A 26532-nucleotide genomic window follows, 5' to 3' on the forward strand; every position below is an offset into this window, starting at 1 on the left:
CCACTCTCTATTCTCTACTCCACTCCCTACACCACTCTCTATTCTCTACACCACTCTCTATTCTCTACACCACTCTCTATTCTCTACACCACTCTCTATTCTCTACACCACTCTCTCTAAACAACTCTACACCACTCTCTATTCACTACACCACTCTCTCTAAACAACTCTCTACTCTCTACACCACTCTCTCTAAACAACTCTCTACACCACTCTCTATACCACTCTCTATTCACTACACCACTCTCTAAACAACTGTCTAAACCACTCTCTATTCTCTACACCCCTCTCTCTAAACAACTATCTACGCAACTCTCTATTCTCTACACCACTCTCTATTCTCTACACCTCTCTCTCTAAACAACTATCTACACCACTCTCTATTCTCTACACCACTCTCTACACCACTCTCTATTCTCTACGCCACTCTTTATCCTCTTCACCACTCTATTCACTACGCCACTCTTTATCCTCTTCACCACTCTATTCTCTACGCCACTCTCTATTCTACACCACTCTCTATTCTACACCACTCTCTATTCTACACCACTCTCTACACCACTCTCTATTCTCTACACCACTCTCTATTCTACACCACTCTCTACGCCACTCTCTATTCTCTACGCCACTCTCTATTCTACGCCACTCTCTATCCTCTACACCACTCTATTCTCTACACCACTCTATTCTCTACACCACTCTCTATTCTACACCACTCTCTATTCTACACCACTCTCTACACCACTCTCTATTCTCTACACCACTCTCTATTCTACACCACTCTCTACGCCACTCTCTATTCTCTACGCCACTCTCTATTCTCTACGCCACTCTCTATTCTCTACGCCACTCTTTATCCTCTACACCACTCTCGATTCTCTACACCACTCTCTATTCTACACCACTCTCTATTCTACACCACTCTCTACACCACTCTCTATTCTCTACACCACTCTCTACGCCACTCTTTATTCTCTACGCCACTCTCTATTCTCTACGCCACTCTCTATTCTCTACGCCACTCTCTATTCTCTACGCCACTCTCTATTCTCTACGCCACTCTCTATTCTCTACACCACTCTCTATTCTCTACACCACTCTATTCTCTACACCACTCTCTATTCTCTACACCACTCTCTATTCTCTACACCACTCTCTATTCTCTACACCACTCTCTATTATCTACACCACTCTTTATTCTACGCCACTCTCTATTCTCTACACCACTCTCTACACCACTCTCTATTCTCTACACCACTCTATTCTCTACACCACTCTCTATTCTCTACACCACTCTATAATATCTCTATTCTCTACACCACTCTATTCTCTATGCCACTCTTTATCCTCTTCACCACTCTATTCTCTACACCACTCTATTCTCTACGCCACTCTTTATCCTCTTCACCACTCTATTCTCTACGCCACTCTCTATTCTCTACGCCACTCTCTATTCTCTACGCCACTCTCTATTCTCTACACCACTCTCTATTCTCTACGCCACTCTCTATTCTCTACGCCACTCTTTATTCTCTACACCACTCTTTATTCTACACCACTCTCTATTCTCTACACCACTCTCTATTCTACACCACTCTCTATTCTCTACACCACTCTCTATTCTCTACACCACTCTCTATTCTCTACACCACTCTCTATTCTCTACACCACTCTCTATTCTCTACACCACTCTTTATCCGCTTCACCACTCTCTATTCTCTACACCACTGTCTATTCTCTACACCACTCTCTACACCACTCTCTATTCTCTACGCCACTCTTTATCTTCTTCTCCACACCTCTCTACGCCACTCTCTATCCTCTACGCCACTCTCTATCCTCTACGCCACTCTCTATCCTCTACGCCACTCTCTATCCTCTACGCCACTCTCTATCCTCTACGCCACTCTCTATTCTCTACGCCACTCTCTATTCTCTACGCCACTCTCTATTCTCTACGCCACTCTATTCTCTACGGCACTCTCTATTCTCTACGCCACTCTCTATCCTCTACGCCACTCTCTATCCTCTACGCCACTCTCTATTCTCTACGCCACTCTCTATTCTCTACGCCACTCTCTATTCTCTACGCCACTCTCTATTCTCTACGCCACTCTATTCTCTACGCCACTCTATTCTCTACGCCACTCTCTACACCACTGTCTACACCACTGTCTACACCACACTCTATTCTCTACTCCACTCTCTATTCTCTACTCCACTCCCTACACCACTCTCTATTCTCTACACCACTCTCTATTCTCTACACCACTCTCTATTCTCTACACCACTCTCTATTCTCTACACCACTCTCTCTAAACAACTCTACACCACTCTCTATTCACTACACCACTCTCTCTAAACAACTCTCTACTCTCTACACCACTCTCTCTAAACAACTCTCTACACCACTCTCTATTCTCTACACCACTCTCTATTCTCTACACCCCTCTCTCTAAACAACTATCTACGCCACTCTCTATTCTCTACACCACTCTCTATTCTCTACACCTCTCTCTCTAAACAACTATCTACACCACTCTCTATTCTCTACACCACTCTCTACACCACTCTCTATTCTCTACGCCACTCTTTATCCTCTTCACCACTCTATTCTCTACACCACTCTTTATCCTCTTCACCACTCTATTCTCTACACCACTCTCTATTCTCTACGCCACTCTCTATTCTCTACGCCACTCTCTATTCTCTACGCCACTCTCCATTCTCTACACCACTCTCTATTCTCTACGCCACTCTCTATTCTACGCCACTCTTTATCCTCTTCACCACTCTATTCTCTACACCACTCTCTATTCTACACCACTCTCTATTCTACACCACTCTCTATTCTACACCACTCTCTATTCTCTACGCCACTCTCTATTCTACACCACTCTCTACACCACTCTCTATTCTCTACGCCACTCTCTATTCTCTACGCCACTCTCTATTCTCTACGCCACTCTCTATTCTCTACGCCACTCTCTATTCTCTACGCCACTCTTTATCCTCTACGCCACTCTCGATTCTCTACACCACTCTCTATTCTACACCACTCTCTATTCTACACCACTCTCTACACCACTCTCTATTCTCTACACCACTCTCTACGCCACTCTTTATTCTCTACACCACTCTCTATTCTCTACGCCACTCTCTATTCTCTACGCCACTCTCTATTCTCTACGCCACTCTCTATTCTCTACGCCACTCTCTATTCTCTACGCCACTCTCTATTCTCTACGCCACTCTCTATTCTCTACACCACTCTCTATTCTCTACACCACTCTCTATTCTCTACACCACTCTCTACACCACTCTCTATTCTCTACACCACTCTCTATTCTCTACACCACTCTCTATTCTCTACACCACTCTCTACACCACTCTCTATTCTCTACACCACTCTCTATTCTCTACACCACTCTCTACACCACTCTCTATTCTCTACACCACTCTATTCTCTACACCACTCTATAATATCTCTCTCTATTCTCTACGCCACTCTCTATTCTCTACGCCACTCTATTCTCTACGCCACTCTCTATTCTCTACGCCACTCTCTATTCTCTACGCCACTCTCTATTCTCTACGCCACTCTCTATTCTCTACACCACTCTCTCTAAACAACTATCTACGCCACTCTCTATTCTCTACACCACTCTCTATTCTCTACACCTCTCTCTCTAAACAACTATCTACACCACTCTCTATTCTCTACACCACTCTCTACACCACTCTCTATTCTCTACGCCACTCTTTATCCTCTTCACCACTCTATTCTCTACACCACTCTTTATCCTCTTCACCACTCTATTCTCTACACCACTCTCTATTCTCTACGCCACTCTCTATTCTCTACGCCACTCTCTATTCTCTACACCACTCTCCATTCTCTACACCACTCTCTATTCTCTACGCCACTCTCTATTCTACGCCACTCTTTATCCTCTTCACCACTCTATTCTACACCACTCTCTATTCTACACCACTCTCTATTCTACACCACACTCTATTCTACACCACTCTCTATTCTCTACGCCACTCTCTATTCTACACCACTCTCTACACCACTCTCTATTCTCTACGCCACTCTCTATTCTCTACGCCACTCTCTATTCTCTACGCCACTCTCTATTCTCTACGCCACTCTTTATCCTCTACGCCACTCTCGATTCTCTACACCACTCTCTATTCTACACCACTCTCTATTCTACACCACTCTCTACACCACTCTCTATTCTCTACACCACTCTCTACGCCACTCTTTATTCTCTACACCACTCTCTATTCTCTACGCCACTCTCTATTCTCTACGCCACTCTCTATTCTCTACGCCACTCTCTATTCTCTACGCCACTCTCTATTCTCTACGCCACTCTCTATTCTCTACGCCACTCTCTATTCTCTACGCCACTCTCTATTCTCTACACCACTCTCTATTCTCTACACCACTCTCTATTCTCTACACCACTCTCTACACCACTCTCTATTCTCTACACCACTCTCTATTCTCTACACCACTCTCTATTCTCTACACCACTCTCTACACCACTCTCTATTCTCTACACCACTCTCTATTCTCTACACCACTCTCTACACCACTCTCTATTCTCTACACCACTCTATTCTCTACACCACTCTATAATATCTCTCTCTATTCTCTACGCCACTCTCTATTCTCTACGCCACTCTATTCTCTACGCCACTCTCTATTCTCTACGCCACTCTCTATTCTCTACGCCACTCTCTATTCTCTACGCCACTCTCTATTCTCTACACCACTCTCTATTCTCTACACCACTCTCTATTCTCTACACCACTCTCTACACCACTCTCTATTCTCTACACCACTCTCTATTCTCTACACCACTCTTTATTCTACGCCACTCTCTATTCTCTACGCCACTCTCTATTCTCTACGCCACTCTTTATTCTACACCACTCTCTACGCCACTCTCTATTCTCTACACCACTCTCTATTCTCTACGCCACTCTACTGTCGACGCCACTCTCTATTCTCTACTCCACTCCCTACACCACTCTCTACACCACTCTTTATCCGCTTCACCACTCTCTATTCTCTACACCACTCTCTATTCTCTACGCCACTGTCTATTCTCTACACCACTCTCTATTCTCTACACCACTCTCTATTCTACACCACTCTCTATTCTACACCACTCTCTATTCTACACCACTCTCTATTCTCTACGCCACTCTCTATTCTACACCACTCTCTACACCACTCTCTATTCTCTACGCCACTCTCTATTCTCTACGCCACTCTCTATTCTCTACGCCACTCTCTATTCTCTACGCCACTCTTTATCCTCTACGCCACTCTCGATTCTCTACACCACTCTCTATTCTCTACCACTCTCTATTCTCTACACCACTCTCTACACCACTCTCTATTCTCTACACCACTCTATTCTCTACACCACTCTATAATATCTCTCTCTATTCTCTACGCCACTCTCTATTCTCTACGCCACTCTATTCTCTACGCCACTCTCTATTCTCTACGCCACTCTCTATTCTCTACGCCACTCTCTATTCTCTACGCCACTCTCTATTCTCTACGCCACTCTCTATTCTCTACACCACTCTCTATTCTCTACACCACTCTCTATTCTCTACACCACTCTCTACACCACTCTCTATTCTCTACACCACTCTCTATTCTCTACACCACTCTTTATTATACGCCACTCTCTATTCTCTACGCCACTCTCTATTCTCTACGCCACTCTTTATTCTACACCACTCTCTACGCCACTCTCTATTCTCTACACCACTCTCTATTCTCTACGCCACTCTACTGTCGACGCCACTCTCTATTCTCTACTCCACTCCCTACACCACTCTCTACACCACTCTTTATCTTCTTCTCCACACCTCTCTACGCCACTCTCTATTCTCTACGCCACTCTATTCTCTACGCCACTCTATTCTCTACGCCACTCTCTATTCTCTACGCCACTCTCTACACCACTGTCTACACCACACTCTATTCTCTACTCCACTCTCTATTCTCTACTCCACTCCCTACACCACTCTCTATTCTCTACACCACTCTCTATTCTCTACACCACTCTCTATTCTCTACACCACTCTCTCTAAACAACTCTACACCACTCTCTATTCACTACACCACTCTCTCTAAACAACTCTCTACTCTCTACACCACTCTCTCTAAACAACTCTCTACACCACTCTCTATACCACTCTCTATTCACTACACCACTCTCTAAACAACTGTCTAAACCACTCTCTATTCTCTACACCCCTCTCTCTAAACAACTATCTACGCAACTCTCTATTCTCTACACCACTCTCTATTCTCTACACCTCTCTCTCTAAACAACTATCTACACCACTCTCTATTCTCTACACCACTCTCTACACCACTCTCTATTCTCTACGCCACTCTTTATCCTCTTCACCACTCTATTCACTACGCCACTCTTTATCCTCTTCACCACTCTATTCTCTACGCCACTCTCTATTCTACACCACTCTCTATTCTACACCACTCTCTATTCTACACCACTCACTACACCACTCTCTATTCTATACACCACTCTCTATTCTACACCACTCTCTACGCCACTCTCTATTCTCTACGCCACTCTCTATTCTTCGCCACTCTCTATCCTCTACACCACTCTATTCTCTACACCACTCTATTCTCTACACCACTCTCTATTCTACACCACTCTCTATTCTACACCACTCTCTACACCACTCTCTATTCTCTACACCACTCTCTATTCTACACCACTCTCTACGCCACTCTCTATTCTCTACGCCACTCTCTATTCTCTACGCCACTCTCTATTCTCTACGCCACTCTTTATCCTCTACACCACTCTCGATTCTCTACACCACTCTCTATTCTACACCACTCTCTATTCTACACCACTCTCTACACCACTCTCTATTCTCTACACCACTCTCTACGCCACTCTTTATTCTCTACGCCACTCTCTATTCTCTACGCCACTCTCTATTCTCTACGCCACTCTCTATTCTCTACGCCACTCTCTATTCTCTACGCCACTCTCTATTCTCTACACCACTCTCTATTCTCTACACCACTCTATTCTCTACACCACTCTCTATTCTCTACACCACTCTCTATTCTCTACACCACTCTCTATTCTCTACACCACTCTCTATTATCTACACCACTCTTTATTCTACGCCACTCTCTATTCTCTACACCACTCTCTACACCACTCTCTATTCTCTACACCACTCTATTCTCTACACCACTCTCTATTCTCTACACCACTCTATAATATCTCTATTCTCTACACCACTCTATTCTCTATGCCACTCTTTATCCTCTTCACCACTCTATTCTCTACACCACTCTATTCTCTACGCCACTCTTTATCCTCTTCACCACTCTATTCTCTACGCCACTCTCTATTCTCTACGCCACTCTCTATTCTCTACGCCACTCTCTATTCTCTACACCACTCTCTATTCTCTACGCCACTCTCTATTCTCTACGCCACTCTTTATTCTCTACACCACTCTTTATTCTACACCACTCTCTATTCTCTACACCACTCTCTATTCTACACCACTCTCTATTCTCTACACCACTCTCTATTCTCTACACCACTCTCTATTCTCTACACCACTCTCTATTCTCTACACCACTCTTTATCCGCTTCACCACTCTCTATTCTCTACACCACTGTCTATTCTCTACACCACTCTCTACACCACTCTCTATTCTCTACGCCACTCTTTATCTTCTTCTCCACACCTCTCTACGCCACTCTCTATCCTCTACGCCACTCTCTATCCTCTACGCCACTCTCTATCCTCTATGCCACTCTCTATCCTCTACGCCACTCTCTATCCTCTACGCCACTCTCTATTCTCTACGCCACTCTCTATTCTCTACGCCACTCTCTATGCCACTCTATTCTCTACGCCACTCTATTCTCTACGCCACTCTATTCTCTACGCCACTCTATTCTCTACGCCACTCTTTATCCTCTTCACCACTCTATTCTCTACACCACTCTCTATTCTACACCACTCTCTATTCTCTACGCCACTCTCTATTCTCTACGCCACTCTCTATTCTCTACACCACTCTCTATTCTCTACGCCACTCTTTATTCTCTACACCACTCTTTATTCTACACCACTCTCTATTCTCTACACCACTCTCTATTCTCTACACCACTCTCTACACCACTCTCTATTCTCTACGCCACTCTTTATCTTCTTCTCCACACCTCTCTACGCCACTCTCTATCCTCTACGCCACTCTCTATCCTCTACGCCACTCTCTATCCTCTATGCCACTCTCTATCCTCTACGCCACTCTCTATCCTCTACGCCACTCTCTATTCTCTACGCCACTCTCTATTCTCTACGCCACTCTCTATGCCACTCTATTCTCTACGCCACTCTATTCTCTACGCCACTCTATTCTCTACGCCACTCTATTCTCTACGCCACTCTATTCTCTACGCCACTCTATTCTCTACGCCACTCTTTATCCTCTTCACCACTCTATTCTCTACACCACTCTCTATTCTACACCACTCTCTATTCTCTACGCCACTCTCTATTCTCTACGCCACTCTCTATTCTCTACACCACTCTCTATTCTCTACGCCACTCTTTATTCTCTACACCACTCTTTATTCTACACCACTCTCTATTCTCTACACCACTCTCTATTCTACACCACTCTCTATTCTCTACACCACTCTCTATTCTCTACACCACTCTCTATTCTCTACACCACTCTCTATTCTCTACGCCACTCTTTATTCTCTACACCACTCTCTACACCACTCTCTATTCTCTACACCACTCTCTATTCTACACCACTCTCTATTCTCTACACCACTCTCTATTCTCTACGCCACTCTCTATTCTCTACGCCACTCTCTATTCTCTACGCCACTCTCTACTGTCGACGCCACTCTCTACTGTCGACGCCACTCTCTACTGTCGACGCCACTCTCTATTCTCTACTCCACTCCCTACACCACTCTCTACACCACTCTTTATCCGCTTCACCACTCTCTATTCTCTACACCACTGTCTATTCTCTACACCACTCTCTACACCACTCTCTATTCTCTACGCCACTCTTTATCTTCTTCTCCACACCTCTCTACGCCACTCTCTATTCTCTACGCCACTCTCTATCCTCTACGCCACTCTCTATCCTCTACGCCACTCTCTATCCTCTACGCCACTCTCTATCCTCTACGCCACTCTCTATCCTCTACGCCACTCTCTATCCTCTATGCCACTCTCTATTCTCTACGCCACTCTCTATTCTACGCCACTCTCTATTCTACGCCACTCTCTATTCTCTACGCCACTCTCTATTCTCTACGCCACTCTCTATGCCACTCTATTCTCTACGCCACTCTATTCTCTACGCCACTCTATTCTCTACGCCACTCTATTCTCTACGCCACTCTCTATTCTCTACACCACTCTCTACACCACTGTCTACACCACACTCTATTCTCTACTCCACTCTCTATTCTCTACTCCACTCCCTACACCACTCTATTCTCAACACCACTCTCTATTCTCTACACCACTCTCTATTCTCTACACCACTCTCTCTAAACAACTCTACACCACTCTCTATTCACTACACCACTCTCTCTAAACAACTCTCTACACCACTCTCTATTCACTACACCACTCTCTCTAAACAACTCTCTACTCTCTACACCACTCTCTCTAAACAACTCTCTACACCACTCTCTATACCACTCTCTATTCACTACACCACTCTCTATTCTCTACACCACTCTCTATTCTCTACACCACTCTCTATTCTCTACACCACTCTCTCTAAACAACTCTACACCACTCTCTATTCACTACACCACTCTCTCTAAACAACTCTCTACACCACTCTCTATTCACTACACCACTCTCTCTAAACAACTCTCTACTCTCTACACCACTCTCTCCACCACTCTCTATACCAATCTCTATTCACTACACCACTCTCTATTCTCTACACCACTCTATTCTCTACACCACTCTCTATTCTCTACACCACTCTCTCTAAACAACTCTACACCACTCTCTATTCACTACACCACTCTCTCTAAACAACTCTCTACACCACTCTCTATTCACTACACCACTCTCTCTAAACAACTCTCTACTCTCTACACCACTCTCTCTAAACAACTCTCTACACCACTCTCTATACCACTCTCTATTCACTACACCACTCTCTCTAAACAATTCTCTACACCACTCTCTATTCTCTACACCTCTCTCTCTAAACAACTATCTACACCACTCTCTATTCTCTACACCACTCTACTATTTACGACACTCTACACCACTCTCTACTTTACACCACTCTATTCACTACACCACTCTCACTACAACTATATACACCACTCTCTATACACTACACCACTCTCTCTAAACAACTATCTACACCACTCTCTATTCTCTACGCCACTCTCTATGCCACTCTATTCTCTACGCCACTCTATTCTCTACGCCACTCTATTCTCTACGCCACTCTATTCTCTACGCCACTCTATTCTCTACGCCACTCTTTATCCTCTTCACCACTCTATTCTCTACACCACTCTCTATTCTACACCACTCTCTATTCTCTACGCCACTCTCTATTCTCTACGCCACTCTCTATTCTCTACACCACTCTCTATTCTCTACGCCACTCTTTATTCTCTACACCACTCTTTATTCTACACCACTCTCTATTCTCTACACCACTCTCTATTCTCTACACCACTCTCTACACCACTCTCTATTCTCTACGCCACTCTTTATCTTCTTCTCCACACCTCTCTACGCCACTCTCTATCCTCTACGCCACTCTCTATCCTCTACGCCACTCTCTATCCTCTATGCCACTCTCTATCCTCTACGCCACTCTCTATCCTCTACGCCACTCTCTATTCTCTACGCCACTCTCTATTCTCTACGCCACTCTCTATGCCACTCTATTCTCTACGCCACTCTATTCTCTACGCCACTCTATTCTCTACGCCACTCTATTCTCTACGCCACTCTATTCTCTACGCCACTCTATTCTCTACGCCACTCTTTATCCTCTTCACCACTCTATTCTCTACACCACTCTCTATTCTACACCACTCTCTATTCTCTACGCCACTCTCTATTCTCTACGCCACTCTCTATTCTCTACACCACTCTCTATTCTCTACGCCACTCTTTATTCTCTACACCACTCTTTATTCTACACCACTCTCTATTCTCTACACCACTCTCTATTCTACACCACTCTCTATTCTCTACACCACTCTCTATTCTCTACACCACTCTCTATTCTCTACACCACTCTCTATTCTCTACGCCACTCTTTATTCTCTACACCACTCTCTACACCACTCTCTATTCTCTACACCACTCTCTATTCTACACCACTCTCTATTCTCTACACCACTCTCTATTCTCTACGCCACTCTCTATTCTCTACGCCACTCTCTATTCTCTACGCCACTCTCTACTGTCGACGCCACTCTCTACTGTCGACGCCACTCTCTACTGTCGACGCCACTCTCTATTCTCTACTCCACTCCCTACACCACTCTCTACACCACTCTTTATCCGCTTCACCACTCTCTATTCTCTACACCACTGTCTATTCTCTACACCACTCTCTACACCACTCTCTATTCTCTACGCCACTCTTTATCTTCTTCTCCACACCTCTCTACGCCACTCTCTATTCTCTACGCCACTCTCTATCCTCTACGCCACTCTCTATCCTCTACGCCACTCTCTATCCTCTACGCCACTCTCTATCCTCTACGCCACTCTCTATCCTCTACGCCACTCTCTATCCTCTATGCCACTCTCTATTCTCTACGCCACTCTCTATTCTACGCCACTCTCTATTCTACGCCACTCTCTATTCTCTACGCCACTCTCTATTCTCTACGCCACTCTCTATGCCACTCTATTCTCTACGCCACTCTATTCTCTACGCCACTCTATTCTCTACGCCACTCTATTCTCTACGCCACTCTCTATTCTCTACACCACTCTCTACACCACTGTCTACACCACACTCTATTCTCTACTCCACTCTCTATTCTCTACTCCACTCCCTACACCACTCTATTCTCAACACCACTCTCTATTCTCTACACCACTCTCTATTCTCTACACCACTCTCTCTAAACAACTCTACACCACTCTCTATTCACTACACCACTCTCTCTAAACAACTCTCTACACCACTCTCTATTCACTACACCACTCTCTCTAAACAACTCTCTACTCTCTACACCACTCTCTCTAAACAACTCTCTACACCACTCTCTATACCACTCTCTATTCACTACACCACTCTCTATTCTCTACACCACTCTCTATTCTCTACACCACTCTCTATTCTCTACACCACTCTCTCTAAACAACTCTACACCACTCTCTATTCACTACACCACTCTCTCTAAACAACTCTCTACACCACTCTCTATTCACTACACCACTCTCTCTAAACAACTCTCTACTCTCTACACCACTCTCTCCACCACTCTCTATACCAATCTCTATTCACTACACCACTCTCTATTCTCTACACCACTCTATTCTCTACACCACTCTCTATTCTCTACACCACTCTCTCTAAACAACTCTACACCACTCTCTATTCACTACACCACTCTCTCTAAACAACTCTCTACACCACTCTCTATTCACTACACCACTCTCTCTAAACAACTCTCTACTCTCTACACCACTCTCTCTAAACAACTCTCTACACCACTCTCTATACCACTCTCTATTCACTACACCACTCTCTCTAAACAATTCTCTACACCACTCTCTATTCTCTACACCTCTCTCTCTAAACAACTATCTACACCACTCTCTATTCTCTACACCACTCTACTATTTACGACACTCTACACCACTCTCTACTTTACACCACTCTATTCACTACACCACTCTCACTACAACTATATACACCACTCTCTATACACTACACCACTCTCTCTAAACAACTATCTACACCACTCTCTATTCTCTACACCACTCTCTCTAAACAACTCTCTACACCACTCTCTAAACAACTATCTACACCACTCACTATTCTCTACACCACTCTCTCTAAACAACTATCTACACCACTCTCTATTCTCTACACCACTCTCTCTAAACAACTCTCTACACCACTCTCTATTCACTACACCACTCTCTCTAAACAACTCTCTACTCTCTACACCACTCTCACTACACCACTCTATTCACTACACCACACTATCTTCTTTACTCTACACCATTCTCTACATCTTTCTGTATCACTCTCTACATCCCTCTCAACACAACTCTTCACTACACCACTCAACACAACTCTTCACCACTCTCTACATCACTGTCTAAATCACTCTCTTGTTTTTGAGTTTAGAGACTGAAGACTACATTCCATTCCTAGGAGTAGTCCCCTTACTAATGGCCTCTCCATCTCCCATTCATCAATCCCACTGGATAGGTGAAAGTATATGTTGAACTAACGTCTGGACAGGTACAACTTTTCAGCATGAAAGGCAGCTCATAAATCTGGTAAACCACGGTAACGACCTTTCACCTTCTTCTGACTCTCAGAATTTTGAGCTCCACTGGCACACGGGTTGTCAGGATAGGCGAGTTATGTGTGTGTGTGTGAGTGTGTGTGTGTGAGTGTGTGTGTGTGAGCGAGCGTGTCTGAGCGAGTGTGTCTGAGCGAGTGTGTCTGTCTGTGTTTTGACTTTGATCTAACAGACTGTGCTCACTTTTCGTTCATCTGTGAAATTCCACAGCTGTAGAAGGTGAGTGTGTGTAGGTGTGATAAGAAGTTTTCATGAAACTACTTTGTGTGTGTGATTGCGTGTGTGTGCGGATGCGTGTTCTCACCTTGGCAGATGTCTCGTACCATCCCACAAAGCCATTCTCCAGACAGAACTTCTCCATCTGGATCCTGTTGTTGGTCAGCACGTCCCGCCCCTGGTCGCACTTATTAGCCAGTAGCACAGCGGCCACATTTTTCCCATTGGCCAGTGTGAGTTTAGAGTCCAGGTCCTCCTTCCACTTGGTGACGGCTTCGAAGGAGGAAGGCCGCGTCATGTCAAAAACGATGAACGCCCCCATGGCTTCACGGTAGTAGACCCTCGTCATGTTCCCAAAACGCTCCTGACCTGACACACACACACACACACACACACACACACACACACACACACACACACACAGTGTTGTTGGTTAGTAATGACAGTAGTAGTAGACCCTCGTCATGTTCCCAAAGCGCTCCTGACCTGACACAGTGTTGTTGGTTAGTAATGACAGTAGTAGTAGACCCTCGTCATGTTCCCAAAGCGCTCCTGACCTGACACAGTGTTGTTGGTTAGTAATGACAGTAGTAGTAGACCCTCGTCATGTTCCCAAAGCGCTCCTGACCTGACACAGTGTTGTTGGTTAGTAATGACAGTAGTAGTAGACCCTCGTCATGTTCCCAAAGCGCTCCTGACCTGACACAGTGTTGTTGGTTAGTAATGACAGTAGTAGTAGACCCTCGTCATGTTCCCAAAGCGCTCCTGACCTGACACAGTGTTGTTGGTTAGTAATGACAGTAGTAGTAGACCCTCGTCATGTTCCCAAAGCGCTCCTGACCTGACACAGTGTTGTTGGTTAGTAATGACAGTAGTAGTAGACGCTACACCATGGCCTTGTGATAGAACATGTGTGTCTAGTTGCCACACCACCCCTGACCCTAATACCATATCACAAGCCCTGGTAACACCACTGAGATGAAAGTTACCTATAGCCTCAGGGCAAAGAGTCCACTACACAGTCCTGGTCACAGTCGTGGAGGGTCACATTCCTAAACCATTCCCGGTAAAATACGACAAGGTGGACAGACAGGGTACATCTCACGCCACACACAGATCAAATCAAATGTTATTTGTCACATGCACCGAATACAACAGGTGCAATGCTTAATTACAAGCCCTTAACCAACAATGCAGTTAAGAAAAATACTTACAAAAAATAAGAAATAAAAGTCATGAATAATTCAAGATCAACAGTAAAATAACAGTAGCGGGGCTATATACAGGGTCTACAAGTACAGAGTCAATGTGGATGCTATATACAGGGTCTACCAGTACAGAGTCAATGTGGAGGCTATATACAGGGTTTACAAGTACAAAGTCAATGTGGAGGCTATATACAGGTTCTACCAGTACAGAGTCAATGTGGAGGCTATATACAGGGTCTACCAGTACAGAGTCAATGTGGAGGCTATATACAGGTTCTACCAGTACAGAGTCAATGTGGAGGCTATATACAGGGTCTACCAGTACAGAGTCAATGTGGAGGCTATATACAGGGTTTAGCAAGTACAGAGTCAATGTGGAGGCTATATACAGGTTCTACCAGTACAGAGTCAATGTGGAGGCTATATACAGGGTCTACCAGTACAGAGTCAATGTGGAGGCTATATACAGGTTCTACCAGTACAGAGTCAATGTGGATGCTATATACAGGTTCTACCAGTACAGAGTCAATGTGGAGGCTATATACAGGTTCTACCAGTACAGTCAATGTGGAGGCTATATACAGGTTCTACCAGTACAGAGTCAATGTGGAGGCTATATACACGGTCTACCAGTACAGAGTCAATGTGGAGGCTATATACAGGTTCTACCGGTACAGAGTCAATGTGGAGGCTACAGTGAGGGAAAAAAGTATTTGATCCCCTGCTGATTTTGTACGTTTGCCCACTGACAAAGAAATGATCAGTCTATAAGCTTAATGGTACATTTTACATTTACATTTTAGTCATTTAGCAGACGCTCTTAACCAGAGCGACTTACAGTAGTGAATGCATACATTTCATACAATTTCATAAAAAAAATTCTGTGCTGGCCCCCCGTGGGAATCAAACCCACAACCCTGGCGTTGCAAACACCATGCTCTACAAACTGAGCTACAGGGAAGGCTAGGTTTATTTGAGCAGTGAGAGACAGAATAACAACCAGAAAATCCAGAAAAACGCATGTCAAAAATGTTATAAATTGATTTGCATTTTAATGAGGGAAATAAGTATTTGACCCCCTCTCAATCAGAAAGATTTCTGGCTCCCAGGTGTCTTTTATACAGGTAACGAGCTGAGATTAGGAGCACACTCTTAATAAAGGGAGTGCTCCTAATCTCAGTTTGTTACCTGTATAAAAGACACCTGTCCACAGAAGCAATCAATCAATCAGATTCCAAACTCTCCACCATGGCCAAGACCAAAGAGCTCTCCAAGGATGTCAGGGACAAGATTGTAGACCTACACAAGGCTGGAATGGGCTACAAGACCATCGCCATGCAGCTTGGTGAGAAGGTGACAACAGTTGGTGCGATTATTCGCAAATGGAAGAAACACAAAAGAACTGTCAATCTCCCTCGGCCTGGGGCTCCATGCAAGATCTCACCTCGTGGAGTTGCAATGATCACGAGAATGGTGAGGAATCAGCCCAGAACTACATGGGAGGATCTTGTCAATGATCTCAAGGCAGCTGGGACCTTAGTCACCAAGAAAACAATTGGTAACACACTACGCCGTGAAGGACTGAAATCCTGCAACGCACACAAGGTCCCCCTGCTCAAGAAAGCACATATACATGCCCGTCTGAAGTTTGCTAATGAACATCTGAATGATTCAGAGGACAACTGGGTGAAAGTGTTGTGGTCAGATGAGACCAAAATGGAGCTCTTCGGCATCAACTCAACTCGCCGTGTTTGGAGGAGGAGGAATGCTGCCTATGACCCCAAGAACACCATCTCCACCGTCAAACATGGAGGTGGAAACATTATGCTTTGGGGGTGTTTTTCTGCTAAGGGGACAGGACAACTTCACCGCATCAAAAGGACGATGGACGGGGCCATGTACCGTCGAATCTTGGGTGAGAACCTCCTTCCCTCAGCCAGGGCATCGAAAATGGATCGTGGATGGGTATTCCAGCATGACAATGACCCAAAACACACGACCAAGGCAACAAAGGAGTGGCTCAAGAAGAAGCACATTAAGGTCCTGGAGTGGCCTAGCCAGTCTCCAGACCTTAATCCCATAGAAAATCTGTGGAGGGAGCTAAATGTTCGAGTTGCCAAATGTCAGCCTCGAAATCTTAATGACTTGGAGAAGATCTGCAAAGAGGAGTTGGGACAAAATCACTCCTGAGATGTGTGCAAACCTGGTGGCCAACTACAAGAAACATCTGACCTCTGTGATTGCCAACAAGGGTTTTGCCACCAAGATGTGAAAGAGAGGAGGGTTGTCTCTCTTCTCATTTGGTGGCCTGCCAGATGATGATGCCTAGTATGGTCAGTACTATGGACATGACCATAGCCAGAATGCACATCTTCTTACGGGACTTTTGCTGGTAGTAGGCGGCTCTCTGGAGCTGTTCCTTCCCTCGATCTATGTGGACCTCAGCACTCTCCACGTTGGCCTCTATGCTGTCAATCATCTCTCTTTTTGCAGGAGATTCCTGCAAAAATATTATTTGAAGATGAAGTCATGTTTTGCAGAGGGGTCAAATACTTATTTCCCTCATTAAAATGCAAATCAATTTATAACATTTTTGACATGCTTTTTTCTGGATTTTTTTATTGTTATTCTGTCTCTCACTGTTCAAATAAACCTACCATTAAAATTATAGACTGATCATTTCTTTGTCAGTGGGAAAACATACAAAATCAGCAGGGGATCAAATACTTTTTCCCTCACTGTATATACAGGGTCTACCAGTACAGAGTCAATGTGGAGGCTATATACAGGGTCTACCGGTACAGAGTCAATGTGGAGGCTATATACAGAGGGTACCGGTACAGAGTCAATGTGGAGGCTATATACAGGGGGTACCGGTAAAGAGTCAATACGGAGGCTACATACAGGGGGTACCGGTACAGAGTCAATGTGGAGGCTATATACAGGGGGTACCGGTACAGAGTCAATATGGAGGCTACATACAGGGGGTACCGGTAAAGAGTCAATATGGAGGCTACATACAGGGGGTACCGGTACAGAGTCAATGTGGAGGCTATATACAGGGGGTACCGGTACAGAGTCAATGTGGAGGCTATATACAGGGGGTACCGGTACAGAGTCAATGTGGAGGCTATATACAGGGGGTACCGGTACAGAGTCAATGTGGAGGCTATATACAGGGGGTACCGGTACAGAGTCAATGTGGAGGCTATATACAGGGGGTACCGGTACAGAGTCAATGTGGAGGCTATATACAGGGGGTACCGGTAAAGAGTCAATACGGAGGCTACATACAGGGGGTACCGGTACAGAGTCAATGTGGAGGCTACATACAGGGGGTACCGGTACAGAGTCAATGTGGAGGCTACATACAGGGGGTACCGGTACAGAGTCAATGTGGAGGCTATATACAGAGGGTACCGGTACAGAGTCAATGTGGAGGCTATATACAGGGGGTACTGGTACAGAGTCAATATGGAGGCTATATACAGGGGGTACCGGTACAGAGTCAATGTGGAGGCTATATACAGAGGGTACTGGTACAGAGTCAATGTGGAGGCTATATACAGGGGGTACCGGTACAGAGTCAATGTGGAGGCTATATACAGGGGGTACCGGTACAGAGTCAATGTGGAGGCTATATACAGAGGGTACTGGTACAGAGTCAATGTGGAGGCTATATACAGGGGGTACCGGTACAGAGTCAATGTGGAGGCTATATACAGGGGGTACCGGTACAGAGTCAATGTGGAGGCTATATACAGGGGGTACCGGTAAAGAGTCAATATGGAGGCTACATACAGGGGGTACCGGTAAAGAGTCAATGTGGAGGCTATATACAGGGGGTACCGGTACAGAGTCAATACGGAGGCTACATACAGGGGGTACCGGTACAGAGTCAATGTGGAGGCTATATACAGGGGGTACCGGTAAAGAGTCAATACGGAGGCTACATACAGGGGGTACCGGTACAGAGTCAATGTGGAGGCTATATACAGGGGGTACCGGTAAAGAGTCAATACGGAGGCTACATACAGGGGGTACCGGTACAGAGTCAATGTGGAGGCTATATACAGGGGGTACCGGTAAAGAGTCAATACGGAGGCTACATACAGAGGGTACCGGTACAGAGTCAATGTGGAGGCTATATACAGAGTGTACCGGTACAGAGTCAATGTGGAGGCTATATACAGAGGGTACCGGTACAGAGTCAATGTGGAGGCTATATACAGGGGGTACCGGTACAGAGTCAATATGCGGGGCACCTGTAGTAATGGTTTTTCCAAAGACAGCATAACTCACATTACAAAGGAGTCTGATGAGGAATTTCACACAGACAACTATTATTATAGAGATAGAGGGAGAGAAAAGGGGAGTGAGTGAGGGAGAGGGGGGACCACCAGAGAGAGAGAGAAAGAGAGAGGTCATAGTGTGTGTAAATTCCTCTGCTAACAGCAGGGTAATAAGTACACGTGGAATGTTTTACTCTGAATCCCTCTTCCATCACTGACTTCTATAGTCCTTATCAAAGCTGTTTACCAGTGTGTTCAGACGTTATCACTGACTTCTATAGTCATTATCAAAGCTGTTGACCAGTTTGTTCACGGCCATAGTCTTTGATAGGGCCCAATCCCAAATGGCCCCCCTAGACCCAGTGGTGTAAAGTACTTCATCAAAAATACTTTAAAGTACTACTTAAAGGAAAACTCCACCCAAAAACGATATTACGTTATTTGTTTCATTAGTCCATTGCTAACATGCAAAACATTTTGGGACTGTCAGCAATCAAGTTAAGATATGTTTGAACGTTACGTCCTGAAATGTGAATTCTGACTTTCACAATGTCGTTTTTTGGGGTGTCTGTACATTACTGTACTATTTATGTTTTTGACAACTTTTTTCTTTCGTACATTCCTTAAGAAAATAATCTACTTTTTACTCCATACATTTTCTCTGACATGCAAGAGATATCGTTACATTTTGAATGCTTAGCAGGACAGGAAAATGGTCCAATTCACGCTTATCAAGAGAACATCCATGGTCATCCCTACCGCTTTCGATCTGGCAGACTCACTAAACACAAATTATTAGTTTGTCAATTATTTGTGTTTGAAGTGTGCCTCTGGCTATCTGCATTTTTTTAACATCATACCGTTGGTTTGCTTAATATAAGGAATTTGAAATGACTACTTATATATTTTAAAGTATGTTTAAAAACCAAATACTTTCTCAAGTAGTATTTTACTGGGTTACATTCACTTGAGTCATTGTCTATTAAAGCATCTTTACTATTACTCAAGACAAATGGGTAATTTTTCCACCACTGCCTAGAGCCTATGCCCCACGCATGTTTGATTGAATTTGATTTGTAAAAGCAATATGCTGAATCTTCCACCTGTAAAATACTCTCAGATCTCCACAAGTGCATAGGGTTAGACTACAGGTACATCTGGGATCAGGCCTAGGTGTAACATTCTACCAGGGAATGATTAATGGAGCAAGGCTAGTTCAGGCCAGGCAGAAACTCCAGTCTGAGTTAACATCAGCTGACTACCAACTGACAGTATCAGCTGAGCAACCATCCACATGACACACTCCTATTTTCAATTTAAGTTGACCACTTCAACATGAGTTCTCCTGGCTCAACTTTTTGGTTGGTGCACAGAATGCTGCTAGACCTGTTTCATTCCAAAGCTTTGAATGGTCTGATCATATAGTGGCAGGTTAAACAGTCAAAACCCCTGTAACATAAAGGTTGAGAATCTTAGCAGAGGCCATATAAAGCCACACTTAAGACTGGGACGTTGCAATAACGTCTCATTAAGGAATACAACCATTTAAATAAAGGACATGAGAAAACAGTACACAATATCCCTCTTAATGTACCTAAATGAAGCAACGCATTAAGCTATTCTGAATACAATAGGCTGCACCGCAGAAGGTGCAGACGGCATTTCCGATCCCAGAAGAATCCTGTCGGTTCTTAATCACAATAAGCCCATTCTGAACCCAAATCTCCCTCACGAGTGCTAGACACATGACTGTACAGGCCAGAGCGCATGGGACTGGAGATGGAGAGTGCGCGCAGCAGTCCAGGGTGCATCAGAGGAATTTCTCCAATAACCGACACTCACTCGAGGTTCGATGAACACCGTATGTGTATAGGCCTTAACTGCCCACGGTTCCCAACGTATACACACCAACAGAATCGTTGGCCTATGAAACATCGATAATACGCATGTCTGATACTGTACGTGGCCGTCAGTATACAAGTCCAATCCTTTTGATAGTCTAAATGACCACTCCAAAGAAACTAGTATGTAGTGAACGGAACCACCGACCTGAGACCACTACAGTTCCCTCCCCGTGTCTTACCCTGGAACTTCAAGTGGCCAAATAGCATAACACCAAAACGGGCCTGCCGTGTTCCCATTTCATTAGAGTCACGCGTAATGAGTCTCCTACCTGCTATGTCCCATAACTGTAGCCGAACAGTCTCTTGGTCCCAGTTAAGCACCTTCAGGGCGAAGTCCACTCCTATCGTGGCCCGGTAGTTGGGGCTGAAGTTCTGGTGAACATAACGCTTGATGATGCTAGTCTTCCCCACCCCCAGGTCCCCTATTACCAGAATCTTATAGAGGTGCTCCTTGTAGTTGTTCTGCATGGCGACCACGGAGCGCTACGGTAGAGCATTAATACGCAGTGAGGGGAGAGGGGGAGAAGATAAGGCGTGAGAATGAGGAGCGGTGCGCTCTAGCGATCCGGAAGGAACGCCCAGAGAAGTGGGGAAGAGAAGTGAACATCAGAACCTTGTGACTCTCCGGGCTCAGCGCGAGGTCAGAGACGTGAGCGGGTGGGGCTGGGCTATCCCATCTGAAGACTGAAGTTAGTTGTGCAACTTCAGAAAAAGGATTTGCAAGACCTGCATTGTTCTAGCCATAGAGTTATGTGCATACAACGGAAACCCTATTCCCAAGTCAGAAAAAGACTACACCACTAACTGTAAAAAAATAATAATTTTTAAATAAATAAATTAAATCAACTTTATTCCAAAACAGAGAAAACCTGTACATCATGTGATCTTATTGGAAAACTACAGGACATATCTAATGAAACACAACCACTTCTGAAAGGAGAGAAAGCAAGGCACTGACATTGTATCCCTTTCTACACTGATGTGACAGCAATCCCTTCTGAAGGTTCCCAGGAGACTTATGTCACATGAGAGGACAGATGACAATCCAGTGACATAGCAGAGAGGACATATGGAGATGACAGGGCAAGTTAATCTCCCCTGTGATAACAGAAAGAGCTGAGGTCCTCTGCCCTCCTATCAAACACCGAACTACAAAACTCTAACTACAAATTCCAGTTACATTGGGGATTAAAGCAGGTTGGCAAGAATCCGAGTCTAGTGAGCAAGTTGAAAAGCTTCACAGTTACTGATTATTTATATCAATGTTCCAGCCATTTGATTGAGCTTCTATCAGCTACACAAAAACAGAAACCATTTCAGACTCGAGGCCAAAGTACCAGGCTAGCCTCCAATTGGGAAAACTAACATTTGACAACCCCCCCCCCCCCCCCCCCCTCCCCAGTTTGGGGATGGGCTTGGCTGCCACGGCGATGCTCTCGATGGCACACGTCAGATCCCCGTCGGATCCTGAAGAAGCCCCCCCTCTGTCCCCCAGCTGTTCTTCTGACCAGTCATGTGACAGTGGCCGTAGCCCACCAGCAGCACCACATGGTTGGTCAGCTCAAACAGGTTGTAGGGGTCATGGAGGCCCGTGTGGTGGTAGATACCCTCCTTATTGTGCATGAATTCAGGATACGCCTGGAGGAAAAGAGTGTGAGGAACACACCTGGCCATATTGACTTGACAAACATACTGGTCATTACTCAGAGCTAGCCAATATACAAACTAGCCAACGTGTGTGTCTCACCTCGAAGGTCACCCCTATGGGTCCATGCTTGACCAGTGCCAGCATCATGGCAGACTCACTGCAGCCTCCGTAGAACCCTCCCACGTAGCGGTAGTCCGAGGCGTAGTGGCAGAGACAGCCATTGGAAACATCACAAGGGGAATCCTTCCCAACGTACGGATAACACGACTCGTAGACGACCCCAAAGTCCTGGATGTACTTCCCAATGAGGTAGGGGAAACCACCGTCACAACCTGAGAGAGAGAGCAGTGAGGGTTAGAGACAGGAGAAATACTCACATCATTAAAATACAATTATGCAGCGTGTATGTGTGCAGGTGTTACCTTGTGAGTACTGGGAACAGGAGACAACCTGCTGTGGACTGAAGATGGCGTCTCGGTGTTGTTTGGATCCTGACACGAGCTTCCAACATTCCCGTAGAGGAAAAAGAATAGCAGCTACCAGACAAACCCTGCACTGTCACAACCAATCTAAAACTTCTGCTATAGTCACCACTAAAAACCAGACCCCCAGTCAAGCAGTCAGTGAATCATAGTCAACCTATTTTAGCCCCAGGCAGCAACCACACACACACACACAGCAGTAGGCCTCTTAACCCTTCAACAGCGCTCCTAAATCCCAGCCCTGCAGTGTGCCCCCCCCTCCCTCAGCCAGCTATCCAACCACTCACTATGCTTGATCTCTAGACACACGAGCACACTGTCTGCAGGGCTGAGACAGGAGCATTGGACACTATAATCCAGAAGGACTATGTGGCCTTTGATTTAGCAGTCCACATTGTTTAACCAGAAAACAAAAACAGGCGTGACAATGGTACTGCATGCTCTATAGAGAGGCAGATAGGCTGAACATGATACAGGGGTTGGGAGAGGAGACAGTGCCAAGAGGCATGATAGAAGAGTAGGTATTTGACCCGGTGTGTGTTACCCTGGTTGCGGACAGGACTGAGGTAGTTGACTCCGTTGACGTCTCTCCAGTCCCAGCGCTCAGGGAGGCCAGCCGCCATCTTGACTAGCATTGCTGTCACAGGGGCAGGGCCACCATAGATTTACTTTTTACAATGAATCCAAAATGAGTTTATTGGACACCTTTAGGTAGTACCTCTGTTGTAAAGTCCTGTTTCATACCTACTGGTGTGATCCTATTCCCTACCTTCCTGAAGTGTGCACTAGTCTTCCTGCCCCTACCCTAAGACTCAGTCATGACTATTCTCTCAGAAGTCACATTTCACAGCTGAATGACTCATTGACCCCTGCTTCTTCCTTGGAGCTGTAGTCTGAAGTTCCCCCAAAATGACACATGAATTCAAAAGTTATGAGTCAACATGTCAGTTTGACAAGTGAGTGACTGTACCTGGGGATGTGTGAGGCTGGTCCCCCAGCCCTGTGCATTAGCTGCTGCAGAGTGTAGGTCTCATGTTCACTGTGGCTTTCCAGGAGCTCTGGGTCACATTGGAGTTAATGAAGTCCAGGTTGTGTTTGTAGGACCACTAGAGCAGCCTGGGGGAGAAGAGAGAGTGGGGGGGGGGGGGTAAACATCTACACAGCTTGAGGAAATGAACAAATGTAGGACCATGAGCATTGCCACAGCCAATGTAAATAGAAAGCATGAAGGCCAAGCAGATCGCTTGCTTTTCAATATGAGCAACAGTAAAAATGGGACCATGGATGAAAAGTTGCCTTCTAGCCAACTATTGAACTTCAATGTGAAAATGTAGAGGGGATTATTGGGCACCATAATTATTCTTAGTCACAGTGCCTCAAAACATCTATAAAAGCCATGAGAATACTCACAGGAGGTCATTTTGGGAGTAGAGGTGTGTGCGCACAGAGTGAGGAGATACTGGGACAACCCTCTTGGCAGTGAAGCAGGCCCAGTTGTTCCCCAGAGAATCATGGACCCAGCCTGGCAGAGTCTGGTCACAGTAGCTGGTCACCTCGGAGCCCTTCTCAGGGTACTGGAACAGAGGAGAAACTGGCACTGCGTGTGCATGCATTTGTGTGGAGTCCGATGACGTCACATAAGATATTGAATGGCATCTTTATGGCCCGAGTTGAAGATTTAAAAAGAATTGCCACCCTCATCTTTAAAAAGTAAAAGTGCAACAAGTCAAATGTTTTACACAAATGTGTCCATTACCCTGATAAAGGCTTTCAATAAGAGTGAGCAGACATGTACTCGCTCATAAAACCACAAACAAAGAATGGGCCTTTAGACGGAAGCATGTAGCGGGACAGTATGTCACTGTGCCAAGACAAGTCCGGACAGTTGCCATAAGGAAGCAGAATTGATGACTGCAAGTCAGCTCTACCATGTAGGAGAAAGAACACTTTTCCTGAACCAATAACAGGGAGTCATGTGAAAAAGAAACAAAGACTGAATGCAAAACAAAAGATTACCATGAATGAAATGGGCTGTCACACAGCCCTGAAAGCAACTTTGAATCACAAGCCTGAATGTATCAATAATGTAGTAATTGAGATGAAAGCTGGCTTTTACACCTTGAACACTACAATTACAAGAAAGGTTACCAGCCATGCATCTGATGAGTCTGAAACTTAGCGCACAAGGCAAGTGCATTTCCATGTCTGCCAAAGAGGTCCCAGACCGACAGATCGAAGTATTGTTACCAGTATAAGCTAAACTGTAGCCCTGAATGAAACACTTGCATCAGCATAACCGAGAGTTTAAACCTACCTTGAAGACGCAGTCTACCGGATACTGAGTCAAGTTTACATGTTACATAGCAAATTGATGAATTACAAATGTTAAATTCGTCCGTATTTCTAGGAACAAGGCAGCGCGCTGCGAGTGTCCCTCCATCTCTTACCCACCAGAGAGCAGTTGATGCCCTTGTCTTGCCCGCCCTTCGATACCCGGAACACCCAGGATCCCAACAGATCTTCATAGGTGCAGTAGGCCGGGGTATCAGCCCGGGTATCAGCCCGGGAGCCCGCCACCCAGAGCAGGAACACACCGCGTTACACCACGCTTCTGTTTACAGAGCTACGAGGACATTTCAGTCTACGATAACTAGCGAGTGCCCAAGAGCCCCAAGTAGAAAAAGGTATGCTATATTTCACCTGCTGGACTGGTCTGTGTGGTGTTCACTTCGGTCATATGACCGCTGCAGTTTTCCACGTGACTCGCTGGTTCTGTTTACTTCCAGAGACAAAGATGATATATTATATTTTCAAGATAGACGAGGGACCGAACTAACAATGGAAATGCATGTCCTCAACGAGCGAAGCCAAGTGAGGTCAGGTGGGACAATTCGAGCCAATGAGAGGGCATCTACGCGTGTGAACAACAGGCAAAACAAAGTAGTTTTTTCTCAAAGTTGCCGGAATGACACATGAATCCACTTATATCAGTACATTTGTAACAGCTGAAACATTACGAAACGTATATTCGATCAAATTAGCCGTCATTGTAAAATAAGAATTTGTTCTTAACTGATTTACCTAGTTAAATACATCTTAAAAACTCTAAAAGTAAACGTATGAGAACACACTTTCATAGATCTCCATACAAAGGGCT

The 26532-nt window shown here is 45.2% G+C and overlaps 2 protein-coding genes across 3 annotated transcripts in view; both read right to left on the reverse strand.

The window, feature by feature from the left end:
* Window positions 1–21843, reverse strand: part of rab38a (RAB38a, member RAS oncogene family) — a 108125-nt gene extending 86282 nt beyond the window's left edge. Inside the window, exons 1-2 of one of the 2 annotated variants that reach the window (XM_082966756.1) lie at window positions 21515–21843; window positions 13930–14210 (exon numbers count right to left, since the gene is read on the reverse strand). In XM_082966756.1, the coding sequence (XP_082822882.1) occupies window positions 13930–14210; window positions 21515–21713 (480 nt within the window). In that variant the 5' untranslated portion in view covers window positions 21714–21843. The remainder of the gene's footprint in view (window positions 1–13929; window positions 14211–21514) is intronic. The other variant, XM_082966755.1, reaches the window with a different exon arrangement.
* Window positions 21844–22433: 590 nt separating this feature from the next.
* On the reverse strand, window positions 22434–25970 carry LOC106581413 (dipeptidyl peptidase 1; the record flags this gene model as incomplete). Its single annotated transcript, XM_082966117.1, is given in 12 exon segments — window positions 22434–22460; window positions 22612–22693; window positions 22695–22730; window positions 22732–22883; window positions 22993–23225; window positions 23316–23371; window positions 23373–23448; window positions 23920–24039; window positions 24317–24412; window positions 24415–24431; window positions 24786–24949; window positions 25827–25970. Coding segments are annotated over 12 exon segments (1203 nt in total), but the record flags the coding sequence as incomplete, so codon positions are not given.
* Window positions 25971–26532: the final 562 nt, after the last annotated feature.

Source organism: Salmo salar, chromosome 20 (assembly GCF_965601325.2).
Source record: "Salmo salar chromosome 20, fSalSal1, whole genome shotgun sequence".
Lineage (NCBI taxonomy): Eukaryota > Metazoa > Chordata > Actinopteri > Salmoniformes > Salmonidae > Salmo > Salmo salar.